This window comes from Carassius gibelio, chromosome A18 (assembly GCF_023724105.1).
Source record: "Carassius gibelio isolate Cgi1373 ecotype wild population from Czech Republic chromosome A18, carGib1.2-hapl.c, whole genome shotgun sequence".
Classification (NCBI taxonomy): domain Eukaryota; kingdom Metazoa; phylum Chordata; class Actinopteri; order Cypriniformes; family Cyprinidae; genus Carassius; species Carassius gibelio.
The window spans coordinates 6,599,463-6,617,228 of record NC_068388.1 but is presented as its reverse complement, the minus strand read 5'-3'; the positions used below and the strand labels follow the sequence as shown (position 1 = coordinate 6,617,228).

The 17,766-nt window shown below is 36.1% G+C and overlaps 2 protein-coding genes across 5 annotated transcripts; one reads left to right on the top strand and one right to left on the bottom strand.

The window, feature by feature from the left end:
- Window positions 1-7,449: 7,449 nt before the first annotated feature.
- On the bottom strand, window positions 7,450-12,585 carry cotl1 (coactosin-like F-actin binding protein 1). Its single transcript, XM_052531437.1, has 4 exons — window positions 12,295-12,585; window positions 11,921-12,003; window positions 8,517-8,674; window positions 7,450-8,337 (listed from the first exon to the last, which is right to left on the bottom strand). The coding sequence occupies exons 1-4, from the start codon at window positions 12,369-12,371 to the stop codon at window positions 8,227-8,229; spliced, it is 429 nt and encodes a 142-aa protein (XP_052387397.1). The 5' UTR covers window positions 12,372-12,585; the 3' UTR covers window positions 7,450-8,226.
- Window positions 12,112-17,696, top strand: klhl36 (kelch-like family member 36). Of its 4 annotated transcripts, none has more exons than XM_052531435.1 (5): window positions 12,112-12,273; window positions 13,629-13,711; window positions 14,389-15,462; window positions 16,259-16,416; window positions 16,836-17,696. In XM_052531435.1, the coding sequence occupies exons 2-5, from the start codon at window positions 13,637-13,639 to the stop codon at window positions 17,416-17,418; spliced, it is 1,890 nt and encodes a 629-aa protein (XP_052387395.1). In that variant the 5' UTR covers window positions 12,112-12,273; window positions 13,629-13,636; the 3' UTR covers window positions 17,419-17,696. The 4 variants fall into 4 exon arrangements, with proteins under 4 accessions (XP_052387395.1, XP_052387394.1, XP_052387393.1 ...); XM_052531434.1 differs by lacking the exon at window positions 12,112-12,273 and adding an exon at window positions 13,282-13,389; XM_052531433.1 differs by lacking the exon at window positions 12,112-12,273 and adding an exon at window positions 13,480-13,510.
- The last annotated feature ends 70 nt before the right edge of the window (window positions 17,697-17,766 follow it).

The following is a 17,766-nucleotide window of genomic DNA, read 5'->3' as shown; positions in this document are numbered from 1 at the left end:
TAGTGCCTTTTGTTGTCCAGAAGAGGGCAGACTAACACAGCTATTTGAACCATCAGCTTTGTCTGTTCCGTGGGTCTTTAAAGCTTTTTCTCAGCAGGCGATGAAAAGCGCCTTTTAAGGGCATGAGATTCATGCGAGATCTGGGCGTGATGCTTGCTGACGTTCAGCAGTCTTAACCAGAAGTTTTAAAAGAAGCCGTTTAAGGACATTTCCTTAAACTGAATGTGATAGTAAAAAAACTGAAAAGAAAACAGTCAAATCATTTGGGAGGGATAGCATTCACTTCGGTACAACGGAGACAGAAATACATACTATCATATATAATGAATGAATCGCACGCCAACGCAAATGAATGCACTGCGCAGTGCGCATGCGCATCAATCACCTGCCCACAGCATGGAGGCTTGTTGAGCTCTGTACCAGTCATAGACAGTAAAAGAGGTACTAGTGTTCAGGGCTGAGATTGTCTCCTGCTGTGAGGATTCCTTACTTCTCTCAAGTCAGTAGAAGCTGATCATTAACTGTAAAATGCATATACACACGTTGGTTTTATTATCATGCATAAAGAGTTCTGTTAACTATGTCTTTATACTGAGCTATAATTGTTTTCAATCTCCTTTCCCTTCTCTAAATCTAACCCTCACAAAGCCTTTCTTAACTTATATCATTTAAACAACATTTGTTTTTTATGACTGCTCCCCACAGTGTAGACGATGAAGTTTTAGATTATGTTTTTGCTGTTCTTTGAAAGCCGGAACTGACCCCCATATAGAAAATTTTTAAAATCATGTCAAAATTAACATAGAAGCAATATATTAATGAGGGCCACTAATTGGTGAAATCTTTACTTCATGAGAATTGTGAAAAAGACAATGTGTTGATATTACATGGTCGCCGTGATTTTGCAGGTAAGACATGTTCCTGGATCAACATCTTTTGATGATCCTGGATCAACATTATTGTCCAAAAATATAAACTTAACCCAATCCCTACCCCTAAACCTAACCCTACATATAATTTATTCCTAAAATCCAGGGAAATGTTGTAGCTACTTGGTGAAATCTCAATCAACGATATTACATATGTGTAGCCTATTGTGTAAAGTTCACAGAGCATGTGGACTATGTGAAGTTTACAGGTTTTTAGAACCTAATTGTCAGTGTGTGCAGTGCAGTATCTAATGAGCTGGTGTAAACCACAACAATGCACCTACTGTGTTGCAAACCAACCTGCTTATGGTTTGTACATACATAGGCCTGGCCTTTTTCAGTGTTTTTGTTCCTGTGGAAGTTTGGTGCAAACTGAACAAGTAGAATCAAATGTGACAGCATGTGGAGAGAAGTAAAAATTGTAATTGATTTAATGAAGCATAACTAATGTGCCGTTGATGTACTGAGCTATTTATAGACTGCAATATTTGAATATGATGCGGCTGTCTGTATCAGTGGGTTTTTCTAGCTTGCCTGTCACGATTTCTATAACAGTCTTGCCTTCTTTCTAGCTTTAGTATGAGTGATTTAACCTGCGGCTGGTCACATATCCCGATGTATATCCATATTATATGTCTTTTTTATATTATCATAAAATTGTTTATCTCTTCACATTTATTCCCCATAGCCTAATCTTTATCTTGTAATGTAAAAAATGCTTATTATATTGTATATGTACTTTTACTTGTAATTCATACATTGTATTAAACCTATAATCATTTTGGATGCATGATTATATTCTAAACGTTACCAAATGTTGCATAACCCAACTATTTGCATGTTCTGTAGCTCTGTATCTTCGTTAAACTTGTTTCTAACAGGCACAGAATCAACCTGAGAGAAATGTTACCATTTTAAATCGAAAGCTTTCACTGCCAGTAACCGAAGTCACTTTTTTGGCAGCTCCAGTTTGCAAGTTGAGGCATGAGGTTTCTCTCTTTCTTTTCGAATGCTTCTTCTTTCTCCTTCCTTTATCTGCCACTGTCTGTCACAACCCTATATGGTAACAGTCTGTAGCACACTCAGTATACAGGAAATGGTGAAAACCTTAGCCCCCACGCTCATGCAAACACGCTATGTTCTGTGGTGCTCATTTGTGTTTATACTTAACTATACTACTGTTATCAATGGAACACATTATTTGATAAGAAACTAACAATTTACTCATAAAAAATACTCTTTGCTTATTTCTTCCTATCTTTTATTTTTCTATACATCCTGCCTTTATGCATATGATCACATGCATATCAAATTATGTCAAAAGTGTTTCCATTTCTCAGAGTGCCTTCAAGTGTGACTTACTTTTGGCACCTTTATCTAGATAAAAATATTAAGGGCTCTGTGTTAAAAAAAAAAATAAAAAAAAAAAAAAAAAGCTCTAACTCTTGAACACTAATTTTTGTTCTCTTCTTTGTATAGCTGTACAATACTGTATAAAATATATTGACAGTTATTTTCCAGTATATATTTTATGATACACTATCTTAAAATTTAAATGAACCCCTTCATGAAATATGAGGTCAAATGATTTAACTGATGTTTTTATTATACAAGGTGTACTTGAGATTTCTAATTAGACAGTCATAATAAAACAGCTGAATATATTTGGGACTATAAAAGCTGACCTTTTCTTTTGATCTTTTTGCTTGACCTTTCATTGCATTGTGTTTGTCTCTGCATTGGATTATAAGAAGTGGACCTGATCAATAAATTAACTTTGTTATCCAGCTCATTGACCCATATACTAAAGAGCTATAGCCCAATTAAATAGACATTTCTAGTGGGCTAAGACTTCAGGGAGATTGATGGATTTGTTTAGAATGATGAAATTTGCGCCAGATACAGCCAGATTTTCTGGTTAGGGTGCTTCCTATTTCATTACTGAAACATTCTCTTGGTTCCTGGTTAATGTTTATATGTGCTGCAATAACATACCTTCCTTGATCATTACTGCTCCAAAAATTTTATAAAAATTATTTTCCAAAGCAAGCATGAAATAATTTAAGAAGTGACAGGTAGGAATTTTACATTGTTACACATACACACACACACACGCACACACGTTTGTTTTTGTGAAAAGTGGGGACATCCCATAGGCGTATTGGTTTTTATACTCTACAAACTGTATATTCAATGGCCCTACACCAACCCTAACCCTAACCCTCACAGAAAACTTTCTGCATTTTTACTTTCTCAAAAAAACTCATTCTGTATGATTTATAAGCAAAATTTGAAAAATGGGGACATGGGTTATGTCCTCATAAGTCACCCTCTCCTTGTAATACCTGTGTCATACCCATGTCATTATGAGTTGTGTCCTGATATGTCACACAAACATGAGCACACACACACACATCCAGCTGCACAATAATCCAAACACAAACCTCAAATACAATAAAAATTTCAAGTAAATTCTTTTCTTTTGAACTCAAAGACTGGCAGCCTACACACACCATTTGTGAGCCTTTTAAAATATCCTACTGACCCTAAACTTTTGAACAGAAGTGTGATTCATTGTTTTGTGAATTCAGATCAGTTCAATTAAACTGCACATATTATATTATATTATATTATATTATATTATATTATATTATATTATATTATATTATATTATATTATATTATATTATATTATATAATTCCACAGAATACTTAACATTTAATGAAACAGTATTTTCTGACACTATAAAAAAAACAAAATCATAATTGGCTGGTAAACACATCAGAATTTTTATTTTTATTTTTGGGCATTTTAATTTCTAACCTGAATTTGAGGTATTTTCCAGACCAACTACTTTTGCAAAACCTTCATTAAGTTCTGGAACATTCAAGAGGGGCCTGGTTCCAACCTACATCTGAACATATGGACGGTGAATGATGGGAAGCTCTTATTGTAAAGAAGGGTGTATCATATTATTTTATAAATGTGTTTTTAAATAGCTCCAGAACTTTCAACATCTGTGGTCAACAACATATGAGAACATAGCAGGTTTGACTGCTGGGAGCACGGTGGGTGATGGGAACTTGACCAGCAGGTTAGTGACAGTTGGAGAACTGAGCCATGTTTGGCTGTTTGGAGTGCATCTCGTTAGCTCATGACAATGGCAGCACTGTACCAGAGCATGAATGGTTCACAGGAACATTTCAACGTGACCCATTCACTCACTCTCAATGGGTGCCCCTTACTTGTTCCGGTTAAATCCCATCTTCCTCTTCCTCCAAAGCCAGACTTATCTAAACTAACCAGCTGTCCTTCATGTCATTTTGCTAAATTTCATGTACTCTTGAGCCCTGATGTAAATTAAGATGTTTGTATTTAAACAAATTTCCCTTAGCCAACACCTCTGAAACACTGGAAAACTCTGTAATAAGGCAAAACTGCTAATCATTGTATAAACCCTGCCCTCCACTTGGGTTCTTCCAAGAGGAAGCCATGAAAGGTTAAGTGTTTGTTCTTGTCAGACTCCTCCTACACTACTGACTTGATTTAACTGACTGGTGAGCAAAGATGTGTACAAATCTTACTTGGAGTCATCTGGAGTCAAGAAAATAAGACTTTTTTTATGAAAATGTCACTTTCTTTAGTAGCTTAACGGCTCAAAAGTATTTGTTAACACATACACTTATATGCTTATGTGTACAAAATGCTTTTATAAAATATTGAATTTATGGTTGTTGTTTTTTAGGTAGAAAAAAAGCCTACCTAAAAAAGCTATTTATCAAAAGTAACAGTAAAGACTTTTACACTATTTTAAAAAAAGATTTCCATTTCAAATAAATCTTGTTCTTTTGAATGTTCTCGTCATTCTAGAATAAATATGCATTACTGTTATATTTGCTACTAGCAACCACAAAAAATTTAAGCCGCACAACTTTGATAATAATAAGAAATGTTTCTTGAGCAGCAAATCAGTATATTAAAATGATCTCTGAAGGATCATGTGACACTGAAGACTGGAGTATTGGTGCTGAAAATTAAGCTTTACTAGGAATCTGCATTGTACTTGTAAATTTAAGTTATTTTAAATTGTAACTATTTCACAGTATTACTGTTTTAATGGTATTTCTGATTTTTTTAAAATGCAGTCTTGGTGTGTATGGAGACATCTTTTATCAACCCTTAACATTTAAACGCTAGTGTAAATTTCTGTTTTGTAATATTTATTCCAAAACAATCACCACATGACTTCAGTAATGTGTGTGTGGTATGAAATACGCTTGAACTGGGAGGCCTTTGGAATGCAGGAAGGATCCGAGCAGAATAGCTGGCAGTGACTTCCTTGGGAACTAGACGCCAAAGAATCTTCAGAAACATGTCCACACACACACGCACAACATTCTTGCTCTAAAACACACATTCTGTATGACGGCGAATTGTAGAAAAGCAATCAAGCCAGTTGTCAGAACATGTACACCTCTCAAAGCCTCATAAATGGGCAGGGAGATAAAGATAAGAACCAGCCTATCTGTCTGACTGTGTGTTTACGTGGCTTAAACAAGACTTTCTTGATGACAAGATCAATACAAAGGCCATCCCTCTGTGTGAGGAGAGACTAATTAACATTCACATGTAATTTATCTCATTAAAGTAGTCCCCAGTGTCACTCAGCAAAACCTGCTACTTAAGCTATTCCTGCTAAGATGTTACAAACACACAGTTATCCAGCGCAGTGCTGCTGCTAGCATGATTAAAATGCTGTTTTTTAGCATGTTGCTAAAGTGTTTGATGGGTGGTTAATTACTGGCCAAACTCAAAAAAGCAAGGATGCACTGACATGACAATTCTAGCACATTAAAATTTATACTATTTTGTCTAAATTCATTAAATATAATACACTAAAAACTAAAATAAACGTTTTAAATGTGAAAAATAAATGTAGGCACCACAACGTTATGATGTATGTATAAAAATGGATATTAAATTTCATAAAGATTACATTTAACAGTGTTATTCATTTATGTTTTTAATTATTAACTGCGTTTTAATATGAAAAATATTAATATTAACTGAGTTAAATATAAATTTTATACATTGCAAGAAGTCTCTTATGCTTACAAAGCTGCATTTTTTAAATCAAAAATACATTAAAAACTAATATTGTGAATTATTAGTTGAATTTGAAATAGCCATTTTAAAATATACTTTATTTTTGTGATGTCTTTCATATTATTTGATTATTTCTTGTTATTTTTATTAATTATTATTATCAATGTTGAAAACAATAGTGCTGCTTAATCTTTTTGTGGTATCTGTGATATTCACGTTTTTATTATTATTATTATTAAAAGAAAGTTCAAACGAAAAGCATTTATTTTTGTAACAATTTAAAATGAATGTCAACGATTTTTAACACTTGTAGCATTATAAATGTCTTTACTGCCACTTTCGATCAATTTAATGTGTCTGCATAATAAAAGTATAAAGCAGTGCAATGGCAAAATAGGAGAAAATGAGCATGTATAATTACAAATAGAAGACTAAATATATTAAAAATATATAATTAAAAAAAAAGTAAAAACCCATCTCCTCTGTTGTATATAGCATGAACTCTGCAGAACAAGTTACAGTACATGCCAAAGTTTAATTCTAGTAAGGTTAAGCTCCACTGATCCAATTTTACCAACTATTAAGTAAACACATACACGAAGATCTTCCACAGGCAAAAATTTCAGCGTCTACATTTCTGCTTCAAGTCTCTCTTGTGCTACCAAAACTCAGCGTCATAAAAGCAGACTGAAAGAAGCTTATAGATTATGGATTAAGCAATTATACAGTTGGACACAAATCTGTTGGACTAAACACAAGGCAGGGAGAGAAGCAAGAGAGATGGGGGAGGAAAAAAAGAGGTTACAACATAGGAGAAAGGATGGTGAGAAAGGTTTTTGTGGGCCTTTATTGAAAGACTTTGGAGCAGAGCAGTTTGTTATGAGGCAGCCTGACCACAGACAACCCTCTGGGACTCCCCCATTAGCCAAATGGGATTGTTAGCATTCGTGCAGAAGAGTGTTGTACCAAGCAGCTTGCACTACCTAAGCAATGGAGAAGTCGACTTATTGAGTATCAAAGTATGAAAGTTGATTCCACCACAGGATGAAAACATAATTAGGTAGGCTAATTGTGACATTTTATCTAATAATTCGGACTTCTTTCTTTTTCCTTTTTTTTCTACAATTCTGAGTTTATATCTCACATATTTGACTTGTAGTCTTCAGAAATTGGAATTGTGTCATGTTAACTTGAAATTTTGAATCTAAAGTCAGAATTGTGAGTATAAGTTGCGCTTTATTCCATTGCAGAAAAAAAAATCAGATCTGTGATACATACTCAGAATTCAGAGAAAAGTCAGAATTATAATAATATAAAAATTGCAATTGTTTTTTTGTTGTTGTCTGTGCCAGAAACAGGCTTCCAGATCAAGAGTATAAAAACAAAGCAAAATATAATACACAAGGACAAAACATCTTGAAAAAAACAATTTTATTCTGACAGGATTGCTTTTGTGACCATCTTGTTTCTTGTCTTGGCTTCGGAGGCATTTTTATTTCAAAGAATCACAGATTGCATTTTTAAAGCAAATAAAACCTACTTTCTTTAAAAAAGAAGAAGAAGAAAATGACATTCTTGGGTATTTTAATTTAAACCAAAATATAGGCTACGCTAGAAAAATGGCTGTTTCTTGGTTGGGTGAAGAGAGCGAAACAGCCAATCAGAGCTACGAGATCCTTTAAGACTCCACCCCCTGCATGCAAGTTAGCCAGTCACAGTGCAGTGTCTGCAAACACACACACACACACACACACTAACACACACACAAAAGCACACATTCCATGATGTCTTCCTCTCCATGGGAGATTGAGACAGTAAACACAGTGGTCTGTATTCAGCGGGGAGATGGACTCATAATAAACCCCTTGGAAAACAATGCTGGACCTACATGCTCTCTATTGATTATGGAAGTGCATCACAGTGATGACAACTCCAAACCAAAGGAGCATCATCAGAAACAAAAATGCCCCTGAAGAAAAAGATAACCTCATAGCACTAGTAGAGATGTCTTTGAGATGATGCACAGTACAGTAGATAGATAAATCAACCATGGCCAGATTGGCAAGAGGGGGGAGGTATGTATATGTATGTTTGTCCGTGTGTGTGTGTGTGTGTGTGTGCGCGCGTGTGTGTATGAGATGACATTTCCTCTTCCTTCTCCCCCAACACTATGGACACCCGCCCCCAAGTTCTATTCAGCCTGGGCGTCGTAGTTAGCCCCGCCGGCCTTTTTCAGCTCGTTGCGGAGATATTCTTCCTCCAGTTCTCTGGGATCACTGATCATAAACTCCTTGGCAAAGTTCTGCATGATAGAATGAGGGAAAACACACTATGAGTGATGGAAGGAAAGGCAAGTTTGCATGAAAGCACCAATTTGTTTACAGTGAAAAAGATCTCGAAATCTGCTTATCTGGGTGTGTCGAAGTAAGTCGGAGAGTTTGCATATGTTATAGCAATGAAATTAGAGAACGCAAAACTCACCTGCACAATGTCCTTTACCAATGTCTTGTCAGTGCTAATCTTGGCTCTTTGCAGTCCGCTGACGTTTTCGCCGATCCAGGTGATGAGGGTGAACTTGGCACGCTTGCTCATGGCGTCGCCCGTCGTGATCCTTACAAAACCGAAGAGACGGTTGTCATCTGAGAGTCAAAGAGAAAGAATTCTTTAACAAGTTGTGCCATTTTCTGGATAGTAGCTTGATTCTTTTAGCACTGTGAATTGATTAAAAATGTTAAATGCTAGATGTGTGATTAAGATCATTAATTATGCAAAACATTTGCTGAGAAAAGCCCCCAACTAAACTGAAGATAAATCAGACTTCAATCTGGCAGACAAAAAAATAATTGAAGATACATTCTGAAAAGTGGCTTTTTAGAAGTCATTATTTTTTATTTACGCACGTATTGCTTTTTTCTACACTGAATAACAAGTGTACAATGGGACCTATTTGCCACAAATTAAAATTCCACAAGATTACTTCCTCAATTAATAAAATCCCCAAAAAACAAAACAAAAACAGAGATCGTTTAAAAAATGAATGCATTTTAAATAAATGACAATAATAACATACATTTAAAAAATATCAAGTCAGTATTGTTTGCCTAACTTCCGAATCATTGAACATAATCCTATCACTGACCTATAGTCACAAATACTGTCATCCGCTTTATTAAATAAAAATAAAATGGTTTATACATTTTTTTTTTTAAGTCAACAACTTATTTCACTTTCGTAATCTGACCTTTTCTGTTGAAACAGGATAATTAACTAGAAAATGAAGTGAAAAGTGAGGGGTGGAGCAATGGTGCCTGGTAAGCGGATTCATGACGTCAGCTAAAAGGGCAGTGCAGACTATTATTTTGATAAGGCATTTTTTATTTGGAATAACAAGCATCAGTGGATTGTGAACAATAAAACCAGGGACATGATTTCAAGTAGATAAAATCGGGTTTGATTTCATGTTGACTTGATATGAAAATCACATTACTTTGCTTTATTATTGTAACTCCGGTTTATCTTAACTTTGTGTGTTTAATAACAAGGAAGGACTTGGATTCGACTGAACACTGTCTCCATTGTAGCGTGTGTTTTGAATCCACACTATTGCATTGTTTTCTTTTTCCAGAGAAAGACGTTGTGATATGAAATGCAATCTGAGAACATCACGTGTGAGTTGCCGACAAGGCTAAGAAATTTAAGCTCTATGACATCATTCCGCATGAAAAACAAGAAATGGGAGAAAGTGGGAGAGAACAGGAGGTGATCTAGTTAACAGACCCTAATGATAGGGGTGATTTACGGAGTAATATTTTATCAGTAACACTCCCAGTTACTCTCAGCTTAACGACTGGCCACTTCCTCCCAAATGTGCTACAACTGCATTGCAGCTGCTCTGGGACTAGATTCAAAGATAACATCAAATGCACTTTAATGCGGCGTGCTTCTGTTTAGACACTGACAGTATCAGAGGAAGAATTATGTGGAAGGAAGCTCTTGTTTAACCGGCCATTCTCATGTCAGTGATGCACACCTGTGCACTTTGATCTTTATTGATCTGTGAAGATAGTTTTAAAAACTTCTTATATTCCTAATAATTATAGCAATAAAATTACATGTATACATTAAATACAGATATACACACACACACACGCTTATACAAATAAAAAAAAAGTGTGTGTTTGTTTTACTTAGTAACATTTTATTACACATGGGGCAGTTAAAAAAATGGCTGTTAGAAACCAAAGGGCATCACACTCTTGTTCCGTCTTGTACTGTGTTTAATTTACAGTGGTTAAATCTGATCTTAGTAGGACTTTCCTGGAAAACAAATGATCAGGTGAATTCCCTTGGCTCTACTTGAGACTGATAACATCTGGTTTTCTGTTGTTGATTAACTGGGCTTAAGGTTTAAGAGGCTAAGTCAGGGAACCATGGGTAATACTGTCGGTTGGATATGGCACATTGGCTGATAGAAAGTTTGTGGATGATGAATCTAAGTCACATTATAGAGACCTCTGCTGTATTTCAACAGAATTGAAACCTCAAACAGACCACATTTAGGAAGTGAGCGGTGCTTGTCATGTGTCAGCACGCCAAGTGAACAGTGGGAAAGCTTGGACTCTACTAAAATGAGAGTTGTGCTGTCTTATTTTCGACTGCATGAAAACACGGCGCCGCATGGACATTTTCGCGATGTGGCAATGCTTCCACACACTTCTGCTTCCTCTTGTGTGTGTGCGTGCGAAACATTTCTGAACAACTCCCTTCCAGTTAAGTCAGTGTTTTTGTGCTGACTACATGTGTACTGTACTTCCAGGCTGCCAGGCTATGGTGATGCAGCACAAAGAAATATTTTTTAAATATTAAATCTATTAGACCACCTAAATCACAAGCTTTAGACAAGATTCTCCAACTACTCAAAAACCTACCAAAATGATAAATAAATAGGCTTATTGCTGGATAAACCAGTTTATGGGTGGCTATGGCACAAATGACATTTTTCAGTTTAAGTTTAAAACATAAATAAGCATTTCATTAGTAAACTTAATGACTACAGTATTCTCCATCAATAAAAGTGCATATTGTAACATACTGCTCCATACAGGAAGACATCCTTGATCATCTGTCAGAGCACAGTGCCGGAAGCCAAAGCATTGCAACACTTGTACAAGTTTACATCTGCTAGTGGCTGCACAATCTACTCATGGAGACTGAACTGAGCACCACGCCCAAATCTTTGTTCAATTAGGAGAACAGAATGAAGAGAAAAATGACATCATTTCATTCTTTCAGTCCAGCCAGACAGTTATTTACAGTTAGAAAATATACAGCATATAGTAAACCATTCATTGTAGCTTAACTGATCCCCAAAACCAGATATACTATATTTTAAAATAGATGAGAAGTTGAATTTAATGACTTCTGGTTGATCACAAACACAAAAGTGTTTTTATTAAGTAAAATCCTCATATCAAACTTCCCACCAGTTGCTCGCTCATGTCATGTCATCTAGGACAAATATGAAACCATATTTGGTATTGTCTACCTTGGAAAATGAATTACTTCCTAGTGATGTGATGTTGAACTTAAAGGGACAGAGCACCCCCAAAAAATGAAAGTCCTGTCATCGTTTACTCACAGTGTATATGTACAAATACAGTAAGGTTAGAGCTTGCAATGCCTCATTCACCATTTACTTTTGATAGAGTCTGTCAGTTTCGTAAAAGTCATCAGTTTGTAGTGAATTAATTATATACCTTTCATTTTTGGGTGTACTTTCCCTTTAACATTTGATTGATTTAACTGCTTTACCAACAATACCGTCAAATCAATACAATCAATAATAAAAAATAAAAAAGCAGGTAAACAGCTGAGAATGGACTCACCTGTACACTGACTCTTGAATTCTTCGTACTCGGACCCGTGACCAGCTGGTACAATGGTAGATCCATCATACTGAAAAGATGCCCTTTAAATAGCAAAATTTACATTTTAACTGTTGCCACGATAACGGAGGTGTCTCAAAATCTAGCATGCATTCTAAATATACATTTTTGGTCGAAATGCTGCCTAGGTACTTCCCGTGTTACAAGACCCATCCCTACATGTTGCACCACACAGTGTCAATGAGTCAATTAAAACAGCGGTCAATGTTTCATTTGAAAGATTCTGATTCTTGATACAATGTCGCGAGCTCAGCCAATGTCAACGCGCCAAACAGCGCATCTCTGGACTTGAGGTAAATCAAGACTTCACTCACCAGCATATATCTGAGGTGTCGTCTCGCACCAGATTGTATGCTTCTCTGCAAGCCTCTTTGTCAATGCGTGTTGCCATTTCGACGATGTGAAGGGAGATAATACAGAACAGAGCCGGGGGAATGAATGGAAATGCGGATAAATCCCAAAGTGCGACAGAGGTCTGCTGGTGTAGCAGGGAGGTCTCTTCTCTCAGTGGGATGGAGAGGCAACTAATTTCACGACTCGATTCATTTCCTATTGCCTCTTAATGGGCGTTAGTGATATTAGTCTGTCAGGTTGCTGTGGCAGTGAATCAGGGAGCTCGCGCCGGTTTCACCTCCTCCTAATGGCCAACTTGGGTATTGAGCTACATTAAATCCACCCAGTTCTGTTCGGTCATCTAACAGTTGGTCTGAGTTACTCTGCCATCTTGTGGACCTGGGTTTCTCTGTTCTGTAATACTATTTTGAATTACAGACGAGAATCAGGCCGACGCCTGCCACGGGCGTAGCTCTCCAATAAATAAATATAAAATTCCACCCTTAAATTAAATAAATCATTTTATTTTGAATAAATAAGCACATCCCTTCCCCTCAATATAGCATAAACGAATTTCAGAACAATATTATCACATATTAGCATAAAAAGTTAAAAAAATATATACTAGATTTATAGATTTAATTTAAGGGTTAAACTGGCTTCTGATGTTTACATTTGAGTTTTTGACAGTTGAAGTTTGAAGGACCAGTCAGAAAAGATAAATACTTAATCACAACAGGTTAGTGTCATTGCTTTAAAGTTTTGATGACATTTGGTCTCAGAAAAAGAATCGAAACAAGCTGTAATAGTAGATCTGTATACTGGCTTTGTCAAGCCAACATAATCACAAATATAGTACATTTCTTGTGTTATTATTATTGTCATTATCAGCATGCTTATCCTACAATCTGATTTTTTTATTAGCGAACTTGAGCACAAAAGTGACCTTTATTTTGAAATTAAGCGCATCAAGGAAGTGAGAACTCAGCTTCACTGTGCCACGGTCAAAATAACTTGTTAATAGTCACTTACGGGCATTTAATTAGTAATTAATACTGCCAAAGAATGGAACAATGGTAAAATTAGATCTGCATTTTACTATGCGGTTGTTGTCACAACTGTATCGATAAAATATATCCAATTATATTGAATATCAATGAAACGTAGTCAAGATTGTGTAAATGCCACTTTCCTTTGGTACTCAGCTTCTGACTTTCTGCTCTTTCTGTTCCTGTTTTGAACGTAATATAAATGTGTATTATATATGGTTACTTTCAATTACTTCCGATGACTAATTATGATTATGATTTTGCAGATAGTCTTATGGAAGATGACACAATGGAAACTGGGAAGCAATTACGTCTTTCACGGGTTCCCAGAATAAGTGAATCCTCAAAGGTATGCATTTAGTGCTGTTTTTAAGTAAAAAAAAAGTTAAAAACTTTTGATAAATGAAATAAAGCTAAAATAAAATATAAATGGATTTTATATATATATATATATATATATATATATATGTGTGTGTGTGTGTGTGTGTGAATTACTAAAGCATATGAAAAATTACTTAAATATAAAAATAAAAGCCATTAAAAAATTAATAAATACTACAATACTATATAAATAATACTAAAATAGCGTTTATTCATAAACCTGTATTATTTATAAATAATAATACTTTTTTGCAATAATAATTTTAATTTATTATATAATATTAACATTTGCATTATTAACAAAAAAACACTAATTTTTTCATTAATTTAAAGGTACACTTAGTTTTACAAATTAAAAAAAAAAATTAACAGAACTTTTAAATGATTAAATTTGTGTAGGCCTACTCTCATATGAGATCCAGTTATATCAGTCTGCTTAACATCATATTCTGCTAACAAACAAAGATAACAAACCTCATGCACCCTGGCTGATATGTGTCAATATAAAGTTCAAAATTACTGGTGCAACAGGATGAAAAAAATAAAAAATAAACACTGCACATTTAATATCTATAGTACCTTTTAAAAATTATGTATAAAGTGTCTTGAAACTATCATGCACTACCTAACGCTCATGTACAACAGGTGTATCGATGGGCAGACCAGGCTAACTATCTTCTTCAAGGTTTAAATGAGCAAAGACAGCATGGCCGGCTGTGTGATGTCGTTTTGGTGGCCGATGACCAGCGGATCCCTGCACATCGGGCTTTGCTTGCAGTATCCAGTCCCTACTTCCAGGCGATGTTCACTTTGGGGATGCGAGAGGCGCATGAGGCAGAAGTAGAGCTTGTGGGAGCCTCGTATGTTGGAGTTAAAGCAGTAGTAGATTTCCTGTACAGTGGCGAGTTACCACTAGATGGTGGAAACATTGACTACGTCCTGGAAACTGCTCATTTGCTGCAGGTGTGGAGAGCTGTGGATTTCTGCTGTCAGTATCTGGAAAAAGAAGTAGGTGAAGAAAATTACTTGTACCTGCAGGAGCTTGCCTTCCTCTACAGCCTGGACAGGCTGGACGCCTTCATAGACCGCTTCATTCTGGAGCATTTTGCCATGCTTTCCGTCACCTCAGAGTTCCTCCAAGATGTGCGGATGCCCAAGCTTTGTGCTTATCTTGCAGATGAGCAGGTGCAGCACGAGAACGAGCGATTTCTTCTGCAGGTCGCCTTGCAGTGGTTGAGTCAAAGACCCGAACGGCTTGTGTTTGCCCAGCAGCTCCTCTCCAACATTCGTTTTGCTCTCATTTCACTGGATGACCTCATAGGGCTTGTATTGCCGGCCATACGTTCCCTGCTGCCTCCAGACACAGGATGTGAGGCGCTAGTGGAGGAGGCCGTGGGCTACCACACGAGAGTCAGCGCCCAACCTGCACTGCAGACAACACGCACAGGCCTTCGAGGAGGTGTGGAGCGTCTGCTGTTGGTGGGAGGGGAGGTGTCTGAACGAGGAGAGGAGTTGAGTGCCGAGGTGTGTTGGCTGGATGAAGAAGAGGGGAAGTGGGTCGTCGAGACTCAGCTGCCAGCTCAGAGGAGTCACCACTGTGTTGCTGTTTTGGGGGGATTTATCTTCACCGCAGGCGGGAGCTCCTCACGGGACAACGGGGGAGATTCTGCAAGCAACTTACTGTATCGGTATGACCCCCGAGGCAACTTGTGGATTAAGGTAATTCACTTCACTCTTGACAATTTGATGTGTCATTTACATAATTATAATAGTTAACTAAAACTTAAATCAAAACCATAAAAAATGAAATAAAATAAATTTTACCTGAAATAAAATAAAATGAATTAAAATAAATTATTTCAGCTACTTACAAAGGCAACCTTTGTCATTTGAATTTAGTTTAAGAAACTAACACTGAAGAATAAAAATGTATAAAACTATAGAAATATATTTATGTATATGTGTGTGTGTGTGTATATGTTTATATATAAATATATACAAAAATTGTATAAATATAAATTATAATATAATTGTATAAATTATATATCTCTCAATAAATTAGAATGTCATGGTAAAATTCATTTTAACTCAAATTGTGTATTAAATTCAGTGTACACAGACTGAAGTAATTTAAGTCTTAGGTTATTTTAGTTTTCAAATAAAATAATAATATAAAAAGTAAATATGTACATACATACTAACATATATGTATATTATATCTATCAGTGACATTTAAGTTTTAATAGCAGGGCTCCAGACAATGATTAAATGGTTACATCTGATCCCTTTTTGGTTCAAATAAATAGTTTAGTTTAGTTTCGTTTTTTTATAGCATTTTTTCTGCATCCAAACTCAAGATCATGTGGATAGATTAAAAATAATTTTCTTATAATTAAGTCTTAGTTTAATTTTTTTTTTTTTAGTTTTAATTTTTATGTGTAATTATGTTAGTATTCCTAAGTGTGAGAGAAGCAGAGAATTGTGCAGAGTTTGTAAGTGATGTGTTGATCTGCAGGGTGCTCCTATGAACCAGCGGCGTGTGGATTTCTATCTGGGAACCATGGGCGACTGTCTTATAGCTGTTGGGGGACGCAATGATAGTGGTGCTTTGTCTTCAGTAGAAGTGTACCATCCTGCTGAGGACTACTGGACCTACGTTGCAGGATTGCCCAGGTTTGTTATTTGTTTTTGAAGGTTGCACCACTTTATGTGGATATTTAGTTTGAATCCTCTTTTTCGGAACTTTTGGGGTCATTACGTTTTATTTTTTGAAGAAAATTAGTTTTATTCAGCAAAAATGTGTTAAATTGGTCAATGTCAGTGAAGGAATTTATGTTTAAAAATATATATACTATATAAAAAAATCATGATTTTAAACATATTAAACAGTATAACTTTTGTTTTATTATATATACACACACACACACACACACACACACACACACATATATATATATATATATATATATATATATATATATATATATATACACACACATATATATATATATATACACTTATTATTATTGTTATTAAAACTTATTATAACTATAGAATTATTACTTATAACTATATAATTTCTTCTTTTATAGATTCACATATGGTCATGCGGGCACTATTCACAAGGGCATTGTTTACATCTCAGGGGGCCATGATTACCAGATCGGCCCTTACAGGCGTGACATGCTTAGTTATGACCCCAAAACTGTGGACATGTGGACCGAGCGGCAGGCAATGATCTTGGCTCGAGGCTGGCACTCTATGGCTACTCTAGATGACAGGATCTATGTCATCGGGGGCAGCGATGACCATGAGGACAGCATGGAGCGTTTTGACGTGTTGGGGGTGGAAGCCTTTGACCCGCAGACTGATCAGTGGACCAAGATAGCCCCTCTCAGGTACCCTAACAGTGAGGCAGGGGTGGCAGTCTTGGATGGAAAGATCTATGTATTGGGAGGGTACACCTGGGAGGCCATGGACTTTTCTCAGGGCACTCAAGTGTTTGTTCCAGACCAGGGCCAGTGGGTGTTAGGTCCAAATCTTCCAAAGCACATTGCTGGAGCCTCAGCGTGTGTGTGCCTTGTCAGACCGCAACAAACCGATAGTATAGAGGGTCATACATCAGGAGACAGAGAGAGAGACAAACAGCATTCCAGCCAAGAGCAACACAGGTGATTGTCCGGGGATCTGAAGAACACTTCTATGAGAGAATTGACTTTCTTTATGTAGGCTGTCCTAATCCTAATGCCATTGGCTGCTCCTCAAAACCTTTTGAGAAGAGGTCAGCTGGAGATACTGTGAGATTTTAGACTGTAAATTGAAGTTGAAAAGCACAAATTAATATTTTAGTTTTTGTTACAAACTTTTTTTGTATTTTTTTGAGTTTTCAAAGATGTCCTGGTGGCTTAGCACTTCTTCTGAGTTACAATTAAAACATCCTGAAGTAACAATTGTACATGAGTTTTTGCAGTTTTTTGGTGTTCAATTGTGATTTTGAGCATTTAAGAATTTGGGGACAGTAAG